A 17376-nucleotide genomic window follows, 5' to 3' on the forward strand; every position below is an offset into this window, starting at 1 on the left:
AAAAGAAAGAGCAAAGAAAACGAGTCATACTCTAAGCCATTACCCGAGAAAGAAAGAAAAATCACCAATAAGTTTAATGAGAAATGTACATTGATTTACATAAAAGACGACAGTCTAAGAAGAAGGGGGAGGGTTTTGCTGAGGAGAAACTTGCGCTTGTGTTTGCTGTTGTTGCTGTTGTTGCTGCTGTTGCTGTTGCTGTTGCTGTTGCTGTTGTTGTTGTTGTTGTAATTGAAGTGCTTGCATTTGTTGTAGTCTTTGTAGCTGTTGTTGAGCAAGTAAAGCAGCTTGCAAATTATTTACATTAGGATTTGCCTGTTGCTGCTGAGGAGTCATGACAGGACTAGCAGTAGCACTTGTACCATTACTATTGTTTGCTGCTGCTGCTGCCATAGCGGCATTTCTCACTTGAAGTTGAGCTAAATAACGCTGTATTTGAAGTTGTTGATTGGCAGGCAATTGAGAAATAGGATACCCCATTTGAGCCAATTGTGCTGCCAATACAAGAGGATTACTTTGTGCTGCTTGAAGTTGAGCAGCGATGGCTGCCTGTTGTTGTTGTTGTTGTTGTTGTTGTTGTAATTGTTGTGTTTGAGGTACAGCTTGTAAAGCAGGACGTTGTTGAGGACTTTGGACAACATTTGGTGAACCTATTTGAGACTGAGTCGTAGCTTCTGCTGTTGGAGCAGGCACTATATAAAGAATGAATACCCCACTCATATTTCTTTTTTTTTGTTACTTACTTTGTTTTGGTTGTGGTGGTGGCTGCACTTGAGCTTGTTGCTGTTGTGGTGAAGATTGTTGACCTAATTGCTGTTGAGCAGCAAGCAATTGTGCTTGTTGTTGGACCTGTGCTTGCTGTAATTGCTGCTGTTGCTGTTGAGAAGCTTGTAATGCACTTGCAAACCTTTGAATGACAGCAGGAGAAGGAGGACGTGCTTGTCCAGCTTGTTGCTGAGCCTGAGCTTGTTGTTGTGCAGCAGCCATCAAGACCATTTGTTGCTGTCGTAGTAATTGAAGCTGAGCAGCTGGGTATCTATTCAGTGGCAGGCCTGCAGCCACATTGGTGTTTTGTGCGATGGGAAGTTGAGGAGGTCTAGCAGCATTTTGTGTGGTTGGAGAAGAGGTACTTGCAATCGCAGCAGCAGCAGCCCGTGCTTGTGCTGTCACATTGGCAGCGGCAGACGTAGCGGTAGACATAGAAGGCCGTGCTTGGGATACTTGAGGTTGTGCAGGTATCGCTGTGTTAGTTGTGGCGGCGGCGGCAGCAGCAGCAGCAGCGGCCACGGTCGTATTGGCAGGTCGTGGAATACCATTGGGTTGCGAACCTAGACTGATGGCTGCTGACAACTGCCTTTGTTCAAGTACAGCTTGTGCCATCTGTCGTTCGCGTTGTGCTTTATGCAAACTCATTTCCATGGCTGTGGGTAGACGCTGCCCAGCACTGTTTGTACCATGCACTTCGATTGTTTGACGAGGAGGTGCAGATGAAGATGCAACATTCTTTTCAGCTTCTTCACGTTTCTTTTGTGTCTTTTTGATAGCTTCAAACATATTGTATTGTCGCTGACGTTTTTGAGGCGAATCAAAACGAACCACGACTGGCTTGCTCTTGAGCTCACGTTTTAATTTGGACGTGTAGGCCATGCTAACTTGCCCAGATAAAGAAGTCAAGTTGTTGCGTCTCCAGCGTTCATAACACTCCCAAGGTGTACGTTTTTCTCCTGTGATTGAAAGCCGAGCAGCATTGAATGCATCTGCAATAAGCTCCCAATTGAAAGAGTATTGAATGATAAACGTGATCAAACAAACATCGTCGTCTTCAGACCAATGACCTGAGTGTGATGAACGATGCGATGGTTGAGGAGGCACAGGTTGTTGAGGAGGAGCATCTTTTTGTCGTTTGGGTGAGAACAGCGAAACAATAGGTGTATTATCATAGCGTTCATGTCGAGGCAACGGCTTGATTTCTTCTTGTTGTGTTTCAATTAAATTGCCTCGACTGTCTCGTTTGCGACTATAGGACAGAGGTGATTTCAGATGAACTTGATGTGTCGTGAGTTTTGAGATAGGTGTAATTCGTCCAAATTCTGCTTCATTAAAATACAAGTCATTGAATTGAGGATTAGGAGGCTCATAAGTTAACAGGTCAGGAAACAGGACAGTTGCATCGAATTCACCAAATTCTTCAACAGGCAAAGTCATGATAGGCATGTTGGGATCATAGTCCTTCATGATATTGCGATAGTTTTGAATGATTTCAGATGATAAGTTTGCAGGCTGAAGGTGAGGTGTGGTAGGCATAGAAGAAGACTCATCTGCTGTGTCCGCCTTATCATGGTTGCCTACTTGCTGATCGACTGTTGAAGCAGGCATCATGAGATCTGATTGTTCGTCCAAGTTTGGTTCAACAGCCACAGTGCTGTCCATTTCCATTGGCTCAGGTGTTGGTAGACTCTTAGGTTCTGGAATACGTGTCTTTACACAGACAGTTGACTTGTCTTCTGCAACATGCCATTCCATGACAGAGTGCGATAACACATAAGCCATTGCCATTTTCCACTTTCTCTCCTCTTTAAAATCAGTATGCATCCATTTCATTTCATCTATCATACAATCCCAGTGTGTCTTTGGGCGTGGCAAAGCTCTGTGTTTCTTCAATTGACGTAAACTCCACAGACTCTTTTTCTTTAATGATTCTATTTTTTGAATGGTCTTTACAGATTTTAATTCATCTCTAGCAAGCATCCAGTCGTGTGTAGTCAGTGTCTTACGGGCTGTTTGTAGTTGTTTGAAAAGCGAGAAATGAGTAGCCCTAAGTTGCCATGCATACAAGTCTAGTCCCTCTTCGTTCTTTTCTCTGGGATCTGCTGATAGTTTAACGCCATTGTACATAAGATGATTCAACGTAGTATTGTAAATATCTGTATTTTGTACATTTGCATTGATGGTAATTCCTTTTCTTATGGTTAATGGTAATATTGAAGTAGGTTCTTGTTCTTGAGGGGATAATGTTTGTTTTGTAGGTGACGTTGTTGAGGAAAAGGCCATATCTTTTTGCTAAAGAAAATCAAAAGTTAAGATATGCATGTTATTATCTGCTTTATAGTTACATCTAAACTGGATAGGATTTCATCCACACTTTTAGGACGCACAGCACCACTTACTCCTCTTGTTACCATTCTAGCTGGAGGAGGAGGCACTCGTCTTGCTACTTTAAATGGAGAACCATCTGGTGTAGGGGAAGGTGATTCTTGTTTTAATTTGACATGGCTATAATTCTTAGTAAACCTGATCAACAAAACCATGTCTACCTTAATTTATGCTTTTCAAGAAACAAGACCCATTTATCTTGATCTACTTGAGTTACATCACCATTTTTTAGAAAAGAAAGCACAGGATCTGAGTCATGATTTTCAGCTGTCATTGTGAAGAGCTCTTTTAATAAATTTTCTCGGTGTGTGACAATGGCTCTATATTTAATATGAGTATTTTTTTTATTTTATCAGTGTGTGTATTTTGCTTACCTCAGTTTCTTTTTCTTCTCTTCTTCTGCATTGTTTCTTAATTTTAAAAGTTTCTATCAAGATGTAAATAACATGGAATATATATTTTTAACTTGCCTGTTGTGCTTCATTATTGTTTTCCATTTTGAACTATAGAAGAGAAAAAGAATAAAAAAAAAGAGGGGGGATATTGATAAAATAAGACGCGTCTCTATATAAAAAAAAAACAAGCGCGTTAGTCGAATCATCGTATAATTTAGAGCGGAAAATGGTATCACCACAATGAACACAAGGATGATAAGGCCACTAAGCCACTATGAATAGATCTTTTTTTTCTTTCAATTGAATTAAATACTTGAGTTATCTATCTTTTTCGTTGTATTCAAACATATCAGCTTCTTGATTTATTAGCAAGTCAATTTGATTGTAATGACTGCTTAAAGAAAAAAAAATTGCGCAGTTATAAGGATATAGGCGTTTTCAGCCTTGTGTTGATCGTGCAATAATACCATAACTCATCACTTCTCTCTGTGATCTAGTCTTTTTCGACTAAAGAACCACAAAGAGAGTAATATTTTTTTATACATAGATATACTTACACTATGTATGCTTTTTTTTCTTGTTTCTCCAAAAAAAATAAAATATAAAACCAAAAACAGCCGAGTGCACCACACACTTTTACGTCATAAAGTAGTCACGTTCTTTGTGTGTCATTGAAAGCACATAGTTAAAAAAAATTAGATGAAATCATAAAAGATGAACGATTTATTGTACTAGTTAAAATAATAAAGATATATGCAGTTGTCTTGAATCTATACAAACGAAAAATAGTGTTAAGGAGGAATGGAAAACTTATTTAAAGGTAAGAAGCCTATACCGAAAAAAGAAAGTTAAAATCACCGACAGTGTTACTCGCATTAATATGACTTACACGTCTAGCAGCTTCTTCAAGATCACTTTCTGTAAGCATGTTCTTATCATCATCATTAGGGATTTCGTAGACACCGCCCAAGATAACATAAGGATGGTAAGCAAAGAGAGCAAGATCACTCATTTCAGTAACACCAGAGAGAACAAGAACAGGATCAATTTCTGAAGAAATACCAGCAACAATACTACCAATCATAAGCATCTATATTTTGCCAAATAACCAACTTACTCTGTATCCATACGGTCACCAATAATACAGGTCTCCAAACGAGAAAGACCAAGCACACGCTGAGCATAACGCATGATCAAAGCAGAAGGCTTACCACAGAAGAAAGCTTTGGTTTTGGTAACCAATTCAACACAAGCAGTGAAGGCACCTGTAGCAGGAATTTTGCGACCTTGAGAATCAAGTGTTTCAACATCCAAATTGGTAGAGATCAACTTGGCGCCTTTTTGAACAAGTTGAACAGCCTTTGTGATCTTTTCAAAGTTGTAAACAGCAGATTCACCCAAGACAACATAGTCAGGGTTATGGTCATTCATGAAGAAACCCTTATCATAGAGAGCATATGCAAGACCGGGTTCACCAATGACATAACAAGTACCACCCTAATGCAGCGCTTATTAAGATCACACTTTAACAAGATATTTAACTTACTTCAGGCATTTGAGACTTGAGGAAGTGAGCAGTAGCTTGACCAGAAGTGAAAAAGTGATCTTCAGTCACATCAATACCAAGACGGTGTAGCTTTTGTTGCAATTCACGAGGTGTAGGAGCAGAGTTGTTGGTCAAGAAAAGGTACTTTTTGTTGTTCTTTTCCAAAAAGTCAACAAATTCTTTGGCACCAGGAAGCAATTTGGAACCCTAAATTAAAATGCTCTGAGTTTCTATCCAACAACAATAAGAAAACTTACATGGTAAATCACACCATCCATATCAATAATATAGCCCTTCTTTTGACGGATAGCATCAAGACGTTCATTGTGAAGAACAGGGTCTTTGAACAAAGCCCAATCTCTAGGAGAGATACCGTCTTCATTCTTACCGGCAGGAACAGCACCGAGTTGGTGTTGACCAAGAGAGGCAGCGAAAGAAGCAGCCAAGTCGCGAGTTTCTGAAGCAGAAGCAAATTCAGTTCCACCAGGGCTAGAGACAGTGACAACAGCAGGAATGTTAGTAGTAGCAGAGGCAAGCGTGGTAGCATCAGCAGGAGCCTCAGTAGTAGGGGGAACTTCAGCAGTAGGGGGAACTTCAGCAGTAGGGGGAACTTCGGTAGTGGGAGGAACTTCAACAGTAGGAGTTGTAGTAGACATGATTTTAATGATAAGGAACAAGAAAAAGAAAATGCTTAGAATGATAATGAAGTGTCCTTTTTATAAGATAAAACGTGTTTCTCGTTTGCTGGGGTTTATTTATATCTGGAATAGCTGAATTAATAAACAAAATGCATTTGATGTCATATCTCACTTTGACTTTCTAGTTGCATAGTAAATATAAATATGTACAGACAACGGGCGATAAGTATTTAGTCCTTTTGTTCTTATCGGTCATACATCAAGTAAACACTTGAGAAGTTCTAATCAATGATCCATCAGCAGAAAAATCAAAAGGTATCCAGAAAATTCTTTAGCACTCCGATGATATCATGGTTTGTTTGCATGTAAATAGAACTGCTTTAAAGTAGAACTACTGAATCGATAAGCATTACCTTTCTACATTTGAACGCGCTTTTATTTTGTAATTTATATCATTGTCATATAGACTGATTTGCTATTATTACTATCTCTTCATCACAGAAAAAAAAGACGCGTCTAAACAAGATACCGTTTATACATTTCATTAAGGCTGAGCCTATAAACTCGAGTACCCAACTCTTTTAACAATTTGACTAATTGCATTTTTTCAATCATTCGTACAAATAAAGAAGCTTGTACAACGCTAAAATGATAAATAGTGTTCCATAGGCGGGTTTATGTATTAACAAAGTCTCTCAGTGATATATGCTTCAAAGATTCGTTTCTATACAACAAACTAGATACTTTGTTTCTCTTCATTGTTCAACTTGGATCTAATTTGAGCGAACTGGTAAATTTCTACTGATGAGACTACGGCTATGACAGTGTCAAAGAAATTTTTGTCATTGCTCGAGTATGACTATGGGATAAGACGGATATGTTAACAAGGGAGCTTCCTTTATCGAGAGACTACATTTATACAAAACAAGTTTTGGAGAATAGATACTGGCAAGAAGCAAACTTAAGTGCCCAGTAACTTCCATTACTAAATTTCATTAAATTATATTTGCAGGAAACAAACGACGTAACTGTGTATAACACCAATCATGTCTTATATCGCCGCTTCAAGGAACTCTAACCTTATTTTTTGTATGGGTAATCCCTAATCAATATCATGCCATTATTTAAGGAGAACAAAGCCTAAAGAGATACTATAATTTGTGTAACTCTCTTTATCGTCGAAAGGGGGGACTTCCTTTGCATTGACATTGTCAAAGTGTATTCATAAAGAAGTTAATTTCTTTTTTTGACTACGTCTGTGCTTAAAATTAAGCATAACAATTGACCCCGGACACTTTGCTTCTTTTTTCTTTCTTTCTTCTATATCATGCATAGATTATTTAGAGCAACACGTCGAGTCGCAAACTACAGCTTATTACGTCGTTCTTTAAACACAAGAACAGTTGCTGTTGTTCCTAGACCCCTTATTCGACAAACACCTGTATTATATCCTCGACAGAAGTTTATCACTCGACATATGGCCAGTGTGTCTGATTACAAACAGACACCTTTTCTTAACTGGAAACTGTTTCCCGATTTTGAACTGTTAGTCACTCAGGCTAAGCCAGCTATTGCAGTTCCTGCTTTTGAAAAGTTGATTGGTGCCGCTAAAGACCAATTTCTCGAGATTGAAAAAAACTTCGAGCCCACTTATGAAGGCACGATTGGAAAATGTAAGTATGTTTATATTGAATACTTCGAAATTCATTATGGTCTATAGTAACCGAGCTTGAGGATCAAATTTCAAGAGCCTATGGTATTCTTTCTCACTTGAACGGTGTCAAGAATTCAGATGATGTACGCGCTACACTTGAAAAGATCCAGCCAGAATTCATCAAACTTAGTCTATTGATGAACCAATCTGTGCCTAAATACAAGGCATTAGAACAACTTCGCAACACACCTTCATCATGGCAACAATTGGATCCAGTACAACAACGTATTGTAGACCATACTTTGCGTAGCATGAAACATGCAGGTATTGGATTTGCTGAAGGATCACCCGAAAAGAAACGCTTCAATGAGATTTCTGAGCGACTGTCTCAGTTGTCTTTGAAGTTTGGTAACAATGTGTTAGATGCTACGAAATCATTTAAGCAGATTATTACAGACAAACAACAATTGGAGGGCTGTTCTTCCGCCTTTTTGGATACTTTAAAAAAGAATGCTGAACGTCATGGTATTCAAGATGGATACTGTATCACACTTGATTTCCCTATCTATGGACCTTTTATGATGAACTGTAGCAACCGAGCATTGCGTGAAAAGGTAGATCATGATGAATTGACAGCTTAACTTATTAGTTATTTTAGATTTATCGAGCCAATATAACTAAAGCATCTGAAGGATCAGTGAACAATGAGCCTATTATCAATGAAATCTTGACACTCAAGCAAGAAAAGGCTCGTTTGTTGGGATACAAGACACCTGCTGATTTCTCTTTGTCTGTCAAGATGGCACAGACATTGCCTGCAGCAGAAGCCTTATTGGACAGCTTGTTTGATGCTTCTGTCACACATGCTAGAAAGGAATTGGCTGACTTGACAACATTTGCTCAAGAGAGATTGAACCATCCTACTCCTTTACAGCCCTGGGATACTGGTTATGTGACAGAACAATATAGAAAAGAACTGTTTAAATACGACGAAGAAACGATTTCTGAATACTTTGCTTTCCCCAAGGTCATGAAGGGTCTTTTTGATGTGGCTCATCAAGTGCTTGGTATTCAAGTGCGTGAGTTAGAACTTTTTGAAATGAAAGAAAAAGGCATCAGTCGCTGGCATGAAGATGTCAAAGTATACGAGGTAGCTGAAGAGGGTCAAGTAAAGGCTTATTTCTATGGTGACTTTTATTCTCGTCCCTCAGAAAAGCGTAGTGGTGCCTGGATGGATGTGGTGACTACACGCTTCAAGCAAGCCAATGGAGACGTGACTCTTCCTGTTGCTTATTTAATCTGTAACCAACCTGCTCCTCAATCTGCTGAACAACCTTCTTTGATGAAATTCCGTGATGTAGAGACTTTGTTCCATGAATTTGGTCATTGCTTACAACATATGATGACCACCGTGGACTATGCACCTGCTTCTGGTATAAATGGTATCGAGTGGGATTTTGTTGAAGTAGCTTCTCAATTTATGGAAAACTTTTGCAGCGAGCCTGAATGGATCCATCGTCTCTCTGGTCACTATAAAACAGGCGAAGCCATTCCTAAAGATATGGTAGATGCACTTGTGAAGAACAGACAATTCATGAGTGGTTTGGCTACACTTAGACAGCTTCATTTTGCTAAAGTAGATTTAGCTTTACATTCTCGCTTTATACCTCCTCAATCAGCCACTGATCCTACTGTGTTTGATGTCGATGCAGAAATTGCTCAACAGACTGTGCTTACACCTCGATTGCCAGAAGATCGATTCCTCTGTAGCTTTAACCATATCTTTGGTGGTGGATACAGTGCTGGCTATTATAGTTACAAATGGTCTGAAACCTATTCTGCTGATGCTTATGCAGCATTTGAAGAAGCTAAGGCTAAGCAAGGAGAAAAAGGTGTTAAAGCAATGGGCAAACACTACCGTAATACTATTTTGGCATTAGGTGGTGGTACTCCTCCTCAACAAGTATGGAAACAATTCAGAGGTCGCGACCATGTAGATGTGAATGCTTTACTTGCTCACTCTGGACTAGTTTAAAGCTGGGGAAGTTTATTCACTAATTTAATTGTACGAGTTGATAGCTTGGAAAAACAAGCTCATCGTCCAGCATTTTCCGTAATTGATCTACAATAAACTTTTCTATTTTGCCTACATTCTTCAACACTACAAACAATGTTAGCGTATAGTTTTGTTGGTGAACAAAATACCTTGCTTTTGTCCATCCCCTACTATTGTCTCAATATGCACATCTCTTAATAGACTAAGATACATGAGTTTACTTGTCCTGTTCTTCTTTGCCTTACCTGTCCATGCCAATATCTTTGTTTCTGCCTGAAAATGTCATATCTTGCTCAGGTTCCAGCATAGAAATACATACTCGCTTCATACTCTGAATATAGGCAACTACTGCAGTAGCTTCAAATTCAATAGACCGAACACATAAATGAATAGGCAAGCTCATAAACATCACACTAGGATAATTCATGCGTAATTCAGTCATGATAGTCATTGTCATATCCCCTTTATAAGAGATAAGCATATGAACTTGAAAGTCCATTTCTGTTGTCTTTTTGTCAAGAGTACTGGTTGTTTGACTAGGGGGTATAGATGGGTTGGATACATGATTAATGTCTTCATCATCAATCCAATCTTCTTCTATACTCGGTGGACGTGATATTGTTGTAGGGGAAGCAAAATAGCTGCTGAAAGGATGCTGAGGTGCCACAAGAGGAGAACGATGGAATGAATGCATAAGGTTAAATCGTTGTTGATGTGATAAGGGTGTGTTGAGAGAGAGCCTTGCTGTATTATATCGCATACCATCGTCTGTATAAAATTCACTCGGTGTAGGCGATAAGTTAGTGGTGGATGTCTGTACTAAAGAAGCACTGCTACTGTTCATGTTACTATTGGAAGGTGTAGGTGAGTGATGGTCTTGTTGATCATCATCTTCATAAAACTCTGGGAATGGATCTGTAATGCTTGTGATCTCTATTTGAGGTGCTTCATTACCCCACTGAAAGCTAGTTACTTCAATGTCTCCAATAAAAGACGGTTTAGCAATGTTTTGAAAGTGTTTATTCAGAAACTGCTGAACATGACCAGCTAGTTCCGAGTTGAGTTTCTTCCAGTCAATATCAACAGACATAAAGGAGAGAAAATAATTCTATTTCCGTACTTCTTTTGACTCTCATGACCAAGCTTAAATCGGTCTTCCACAAGTGGAATGAACAACAGAAAATCTACTACCAGCCTGTATTGGAAGCACTTGCGAGCCATGATATCACTACAGGTTTATTCTTTTTTTTTTTATAATTAGACGCGTTTATTGATGGTATTGATAGACAGTGTTTTGTTTGAAAAAAATCTTGGTGTTTTATGCCAAACGACGGGTATAGCTAGACCAGTGAGATCAATATGCTTTCGTATATAGTTTGTTAATAGTTTTTTTTTTTATAAAAGAGGTTAAGAGCATTTATCAAACAAGTTCAATTCGACACATTATTGCATGAACAACCCTTTTCTAAAGACAGTCAACTGTTCATTTCAACAGGCTTTGAAAGGTAAGTTAAAAAGAAAGAGAGACTCGAACAATTGAATTGAGTAGAATAGCCTGGATCAATTGCTTCAACATGGTTTCTATTTTGGTCAGATCATTGAATTGTGTGCAGAGACAAATGCTATTCCATCTCGAGTAAGAAACAAAGACGTTGATTTGCATTAACAATAATTTAGTTTACGTCACACATCCTAGCGTCTTATTTACAATCGTATTCAAAGCAAGGTATCTTTATATTTGACACAACAGGCATGCTTGAACCAAGAAGTATGCAAGAGACGTTTATCAAAAAGCAATTAGATCCTCTTATTTTAACACAAATTGAAACTGTTCAGTCATTTACACTGGGTGATTTGTCATCTTCATTAGAGAATCTGGCTGCTATACTGTCTACAACAGAGAGTATACATCCCTTAGTAGTCATTGATGATCTTGCTCGATTAGTGGGTCCTGATTGGTCTATTGCAGCAGGTAATATACATATACATTCACTCTTTACTCATCATATGTATAGTGAACAGCTTGATTAAAATGATACAAATCTTGACAAAGAAATTGAATTGCTGTGTCATCATTTTACATCATATATCAAAAAAAGAAATCTCCAATTCAAAAGCATATGATTCAATGATTGATTTACGCCTTTTCTTGGCACAACAGATGGAATCAAAGCAAATTGATATACAAGTATTGAAATCAAGACAATGGGTAAATACGTAAGAACAAGCAATAAGAGATAATAATTTAATGCTATAGATCAATCCAACTATGTGCTCTATTCAAATGAATTAAGTCAACTGTAATGCTGACCTATTTCATACTTGAGTTAGTTTCTGTTTAAACTGCGATTTAAATACCTGTTCTTTCTCAACTGTTGTTCTTTTGTCACTATTTTCTCTTCTGGAGGTAACATTTCAAAGCTACATAATAAACTGCTAGAAATAGTCATGACAGCACCATAATTATCGAATTCGCCACAGTAATTAGGAGCACTGAAAATAGTGACTAATTTTCTTTGATGAAAGAACTCATAACCATCTTCTACAACCTATAAATAATATTAATATATATTTATATATCTATATATTTATATATACCATATGAGCTCTGCAAATCAAGTCTAGATCGTATCTGCTTAAAAATGCATCTACATTCTTTGCACCAAAGCATACAGACACACCTCGGTCATTTTCACTCCAATTAGGCGAGGCATCACTTGGATCTGACCATAATAAGTCATTCAGTAAGCCATATTCGGGTATCTCTAGTGGTCGTTGAATTGTACTGATTTGGTTCATTGATTTCATCTGAGGCGATAGTCCACCATGCACACAAAATATTCTGCCTCCCACAACAGCTGCAATAGGCATAGCATTAAACACATTTACGAAATGCTTCCATATTTTAACATTCATTCTTCTTTTACATTCATCATAAAATCCATACACTAAACATACTGGTTATCACACCACAGTAACATCATTGAACTTACCCCGTGTAACATCCGCACTTTCATGATTACCTCGCAGTAAAAAAAAGTTTTCAGGATACTTGAGTTTGAAGCAAAGTAACAGCAACATAGTCTCTAGACTATACATGCCACGATCTACATAGTCACCCAAAAACAAGTAGTTTGAACTGGGTGGGAATCCACTCATTTTAAATAACCGCATCAAGTCATGATATTGTCCATGAATCTAATTGAAATTTAAGCTATCTATATTTTCACATGTACATGACTTACATCACCCACAATTTTAAGTCCAGGATTCAGTTCAAGTAGAGTCTATGCCTGTATGTCAGTAAGACCATCCATGCTCTCTTCTTTTGGGCTTACCGGCTGACTCAAAAATAAATCATATGCGTACCGACAAATGGCGATCACTTCATTTTGATCGAGACACACTGATTTTCCAATATGTCTAGATTTTCCAGCTTCCAGCAGCCTTTGGATGCAAGAATCAAGGTCTGCATGAGTATGTTGGTCTTGAAGGGTATTTGGTTGGTAATAGGCTTCTTCGTCTTCATCATCAAACACTTGGTTGATTTCGTATTGTGGGTTCCGAGAATAGTGATCATTGGGTGGTATAGTATGATTTCGAGGCGGTGGAGGTGGTTGACGTTGGGTTTGTGGAGGTGGTTGTGAACGATGATTATTAGGCACTATTTTACGTGTATTGGTTACTGTTTGTTGTTGTTGTTGTTGTTGCTTTTTTTTGTTGTGTTTTGAAGAACTGTTTCCCATCGTTGAATAAAATATATAAAGAAAAAAGAGTATAAAGAAAAGAGAAAGAAGAAAAAGAAAAAGGGAAAACTTATTGTTCTTTATTTTTAGTAACTTTTTTTATGATTTGCAACCTTTCTAAAGATAGAAAAATGCAACTGCTTTCTCCTGACCTTGATTACCGCATCAAAAGTTAGAGTTGAGTATAAATCCCTCTTGTCCAACAATGAGGTCACATGATCTATGCATAAGGTGATGAAATGCGTTAGTACCTACTATATAGCAACAATACGCTCATGCCTACTACAACATCCTTTGAACTTGATTTTGACTTTGGACGCGAAGATTTCTTTTCATTTTTGGAAATTCTATTTCTTTGTATTTTTCTAAACAGCGCAACGTGGACAAATCACAAAAGCTCTTCAAGCCGAAAAAGATCCACGGATCACAGAGAATGATTTGTTGTTATTGTTCAAGAACTAAAGGATTCTAAACTGTTACAGTTCAGGGCTAAAAAAGAAGAAAAAATTTTATGCATGCATGAACAAATAGAAAGTCTCGAGCTTATTCATGAGGTTACGTTAGATACAAAATACAGTTTGAAAAAGGGATATAGTTTATTGAATTGAAAGATGAAGGAGATTATTACTTACCGCCCACAGAAATGTTGGCACCAATATCGACACCAACATTGCCTAGTAGTTTACCAATATCACCTACAAGACCAAGAACAGCATCCAATACATCACCAAGAGTAGTTCTCAAGACAGCACGCATAACAATACCCTTTTCATCTACTTGAGCAATATCAAGAAGTTGAGCAGGTTCAGGAGCTTGAGATGCTTCTTCTGCAGCTTCCTCCTCCTCCTCCTCTTCTTCTTCTTCCTCTTCCTCATCGATGTTAACAATAGAGACTTCAGCTTCAATAGCGTCAGCATCGGCCATTAATTCAGCAACTTCTTCATCAACTTCTTCTTCTTCTTCGTCCTTGGCAGCTTCTTTTTTAGCAGCAGCAGGTTTGGCAGAAACTTCAAGAGCAGCAGCCTTGATGGATCCTTCAGCAACAGCAGGAGCAGCAGGCTTAGAAGCAGCTTCAGTCACATCAGCCTTAGGCATCAAATCCAAAAGACCTTCATAAGACAAATCAACCATAGCAGCTTCTTCACCTTTTTCCTTTGATTCAGCAACCTTCTTATCAATAAGATCCTTGACTTCCTTAAAAGCGGCAGTTTCAGAAATGGCCTTTTCATCAATAGACAAGTTTTGAATCAGTTGGTGAATAGCCTTTGCTTTTGCTTCAGGGTTGGTCACCAAGAAAGGAGCCACAAGTTTTGACAAGGTCAAGTTGGGAACATTTTGGAAAATGTTGTACATTTCATCGGCGATCTTGATGAACAAACTATTTTCGTCTGTGTTGGAAGCAACAAATTCATCATGAGGGAAAGAATCAGGCAACATGTTCACCACATAGGCTTGGTAATTGCCAAATACGGCAGGATCAACAACACCTAATAAGCGGCCGAGGACTTCATCAAATTTTGCAGTATCGATTTCACTAGGAGCGTTAGGAATACCATAGCTTTCTAATTCAGCAGCAATGCTCTTGACAAGGGAATCCATGGTACATAACATCTTGTTTTCAGCATTGACACACAGGTCTTCAGATGCTTGAGCTTCTTTAATTCTAGCCAACATGGCCATTTGGTTATCATTGATAGCTTCAGTGTCAACATGGAGTAAACGCTCAAGAAAACCTTGTGATGAAGCTTCAGGGATTGTAGCAGCAGCAGCCATGCCCGCCAAGGCAAGGATAGAAATCAAGCTAAGTTTCATTGAATGTGTATAAAGAACAAAAAAGAGATGTTTTCATCAGACATGGCGTTTTTAAATGAACAGAAAAAGTTACGACTGAAGTTATAGTTTTCAATATGTTATAGACAGCATTTCTTGGTAAGTTTGAGAATGTTGTCAAACTATCGCTTTATACATTTCGCAAACCTTATTTTTGCTCTTCATCTTGAAAACGCTTAAAAAACTTTAAATGCTGAGCTTATATTGATTATGACAACGCAAAAATCATGAAGTAGATTTGTTTGACAAAAAGACAAAATATGTAGAGTGGATAAATTAATTTTATTTTTGAAAAAAAAAGGATCATCTAAATCAAAAACTAGAATGGGTATTGTTTCTTTTTTTTTCTGACTCAAGCAGCAATGTCACTGTCTTGAGAAAGAACTTGAGAGAAGACAGCAATGGCATTAGCAATGTTTTCTTCAGTAGGGTTGCTCAAGACAGACACAATAGAAGGATCAGCAGTCATAGCCTTTTCCATGATACTACGAACAAAGTCCATCATATCGCTGGCACTTTGAGCTTCCATATCTTGAACACGGAGGAGACCACCAGTGAGGATTCTACCAACGACACCAAAGATAATTTGAGCAATAGCGTTTTGAACACCTTGACCAAGGTTACCAACAACACTGGAAACCAATTGAAGAACGGCTTTGATGACAGCTTGAAGAATAGCAGCAAGTCTGAGGAAGTTGAAAAGAATACCGTTTTGGTTTTGAGACAAGAACTTGGCAAGGTTTTGGAGGAAAGCACCGAGTGGAGAAGCAGAACCGACAAGGGAAGCAAGGTTACCAACAACAGCTTCAATCAATTGAGGAATAGAAGCAGAACCGGAGACAATGCTGTTGACAGCATTACCAATAAAACCAATAATACCTTGCAAAGCTTTGTTATCGAGAACACCGTTTGTTAAGTTTTGAACAATACCACCAAGAACACCACCCAAGAGACCAGGAGCAGCGGTAGTCAAGTTACCGACACCACCCAAAAGACCATCAGTAAGGTTACCAAGGCCGCTGGTGAGGTTACCAAGACCACCCAAGAGACCTCCGGTAATGTTGAAAGCACCACCAAGAATATCAGTGAGGTTGAGAGCACCACCACCGAGGATGTTGGTGAGGTTAAGAGGGTTACCCAAAAGACCACCAGTAGTGTTAAGAGCACCTCCCAAAAGACCACCAGTAGTGTTAAGAACACCTCCCAAAAGGCCACCGGTGAGGTTACCAAGACCACCCAAAAGACCATTGACGGTACCATTAGGAGAAACGACAGTACCAACAGTGCTACCAATGCCACCGAGGACACCACCCAATAAACCGGTAAGAGGGTTAACAACAGTAGTGGTAGGGTTGCTAAGGGTAGTGTTGACAACAGTACCAACGGTACCAGTCAAAGAACCAATAGCGCTACCGAGACCACCGAGTAAGCCAGTGATAGGGTTGGTACCTGTAGTGTTGACAAATTGAGCAGCACTGATGGCTTCATCAGAGAACATCATCTCAAAAAGTTCAGAAAGATTGCTGGGGCCATTTTCCATGTTCATTGCCTTGACTTGCTCAACAATAGCTTCATTGGCTACTCTATGAGCTTCGTTAAAGAAGAGAGCTAAGCCTTGTTCGATAGTGAGTTCTTGAGCAAGTTGTTCTTGGTTACCCAATTGTTCCATAGAAACATCAGCCTGGAATTAACTATGTTAGATCAAATATCACTTTGTTTTCTAAAATTACCTCGATGTCATAGTTTGTTTCGGGAACTGCAGCACAAAGTGCCATGGGCAATAATAAAAGGGTAGATATCTTAGCTAACTTCATAATGATATATCTATGAGTTGAGTAAAGAAGAAAAAAAGAAAAGAAGCTCAGGCAACCTTTTTATTACATATAGCTTGAAAGAATGTATAAACAAACTATACCCAGAACTTTCTGCTTTTATCTTCTGAGTATACTTAAATGGATAAGGAATGTTTATTTTCCATCTGCTTTTAACTCATATCTCATTTTGCTATGCTGTCTGCAAGAAACTCCCGAAAAAAGAGTCTAATTTGAATAAACACACACACACACACACACACACACACACACACACACACATATATATATATATATATATATATATACAAGAGTGCTATCACAATAAGTCATTGTTTTTTTCTCTCGCTCATTATCCATTAGTTCTAAATACAATTATTACTGTTGATCGAAAAATACCAAAAAAAAGGAAAAATCTTTTGTGTGTTGATTTATGCATTAGCAGAAGAAACCAAGAAAAAGAAAATAAACACGTTTTATAGTTGAACATGGTCGAATTTAAATAGAAAAGCATATAATACTTAATCATAATTATAACAAAAAATAC

The 17376-nt window shown here is 38.3% G+C and overlaps 8 protein-coding genes across 8 annotated transcripts; 2 read left to right on the plus strand and 6 right to left on the minus strand.

Annotated features, from left to right (window-relative positions):
- Positions 1 to 114: 114 nt before the first annotated feature.
- On the minus strand, positions 115 to 3051 carry B0P05DRAFT_464592 (uncharacterized protein; the record flags this gene model as incomplete). Its single annotated transcript, XM_051574221.1, has 2 exons — positions 115 to 677; positions 744 to 3051. The coding sequence occupies 2 exons, from the start codon at positions 3049 to 3051 to the stop codon at positions 115 to 117; spliced, it is 2871 nt and encodes a 956-aa protein (XP_051437577.1).
- Positions 3052 to 4156: 1105 nt separating this feature from the next.
- On the minus strand, positions 4157 to 5714 carry B0P05DRAFT_530911 (HAD-like domain-containing protein). Its single transcript, XM_051576908.1, has 5 exons — positions 5352 to 5714; positions 5095 to 5301; positions 4666 to 5045; positions 4438 to 4621; positions 4157 to 4377 (listed from the first exon to the last, which is right to left on the minus strand). Exons 1-5 carry the CDS (start codon positions 5370 to 5372, stop codon positions 4363 to 4365), a joined length of 807 nt encoding a protein of 268 aa, XP_051437578.1. The 5' UTR covers positions 5373 to 5714; the 3' UTR covers positions 4157 to 4362.
- Positions 5715 to 7209: 1495 nt separating this feature from the next.
- On the plus strand, positions 7210 to 9421 carry B0P05DRAFT_577844 (uncharacterized protein; the record flags this gene model as incomplete). The annotated part of the gene is made up of 3 exons (XM_051581816.1): positions 7210 to 7405; positions 7453 to 8000; positions 8045 to 9421. The coding sequence occupies 3 exons, from the start codon at positions 7210 to 7212 to the stop codon at positions 9419 to 9421; spliced, it is 2121 nt and encodes a 706-aa protein (XP_051437579.1).
- Positions 9422 to 9559: 138 nt separating this feature from the next.
- B0P05DRAFT_584679 (uncharacterized protein) lies at positions 9560 to 10532 on the minus strand (the record flags this gene model as incomplete). The annotated part of the gene is made up of 2 exons (XM_051582376.1): positions 9560 to 9644; positions 9688 to 10532. 2 exons carry the CDS (start codon positions 10530 to 10532, stop codon positions 9560 to 9562), a joined length of 930 nt encoding a protein of 309 aa, XP_051437580.1.
- Positions 10533 to 10534: 2 nt separating this feature from the next.
- B0P05DRAFT_635189 (uncharacterized protein) lies at positions 10535 to 11663 on the plus strand (the record flags this gene model as incomplete). The annotated part of the gene is made up of 6 exons (XM_051583579.1): positions 10535 to 10676; positions 10729 to 10790; positions 10847 to 10947; positions 10997 to 11078; positions 11120 to 11414; positions 11458 to 11663. The coding sequence occupies exons 1-6, from the start codon at positions 10577 to 10579 to the stop codon at positions 11661 to 11663; spliced, it is 846 nt and encodes a 281-aa protein (XP_051437581.1). The 5' UTR covers positions 10535 to 10576.
- A 106-nt stretch (positions 11664 to 11769) lies between these two features.
- Positions 11770 to 13188, minus strand: B0P05DRAFT_464758 (Metallo-dependent phosphatase-like protein; the record flags this gene model as incomplete). The annotated part of the gene is made up of 5 exons (XM_051574230.1): positions 11770 to 11991; positions 12041 to 12390; positions 12436 to 12640; positions 12688 to 12729; positions 12781 to 13188. The coding sequence occupies 5 exons, from the start codon at positions 13186 to 13188 to the stop codon at positions 11770 to 11772; spliced, it is 1227 nt and encodes a 408-aa protein (XP_051437582.1).
- A 574-nt stretch (positions 13189 to 13762) lies between these two features.
- On the minus strand, positions 13763 to 15011 carry B0P05DRAFT_530920 (uncharacterized protein; the record flags this gene model as incomplete). The annotated part of the gene is made up of 1 exon (XM_051576909.1): positions 13763 to 15011. A coding segment is annotated over exon 1 (1184 nt), but the record flags the coding sequence as incomplete, so codon positions are not given.
- Positions 15012 to 15370: 359 nt separating this feature from the next.
- On the minus strand, positions 15371 to 16832 carry B0P05DRAFT_584683 (uncharacterized protein; the record flags this gene model as incomplete). The annotated part of the gene is made up of 2 exons (XM_051582377.1): positions 15371 to 16699; positions 16749 to 16832. 2 exons carry the CDS (start codon positions 16830 to 16832, stop codon positions 15371 to 15373), a joined length of 1413 nt encoding a protein of 470 aa, XP_051437584.1.
- Between the last annotated feature and the right edge of the window lie 544 nt (positions 16833 to 17376).

The sequence above is a fragment of the Gilbertella persicaria genome (assembly GCF_025201335.1).
Source record: "Gilbertella persicaria strain CBS 190.32 chromosome Unknown B0P05scaffold_8, whole genome shotgun sequence".
In the NCBI taxonomy this organism is placed as follows: domain Eukaryota; kingdom Fungi; phylum Mucoromycota; class Mucoromycetes; order Mucorales; family Choanephoraceae; genus Gilbertella; species Gilbertella persicaria.

Bases quoted from the DNA above. Each gene is read 5' to 3' on its own strand.
- B0P05DRAFT_530911 (XM_051576908.1), bottom strand. From the start codon at position 5,372: ATGGATGGTGTGATTTACCAT. The intron at 5,046-5,094 runs GTAAGTTAAATA...GCGCTGCATTAG, and splicing joins TCAAGTCTCAAATGCCTGAA to GGTGGTACTTGTTATGTCAT. The intron at 4,622-4,665 runs GTAAGTTGGTTA...TATGATTGGTAG, and splicing joins GGTGACCGTATGGATACAGA to TATTGTTGCTGGTATTTCTT.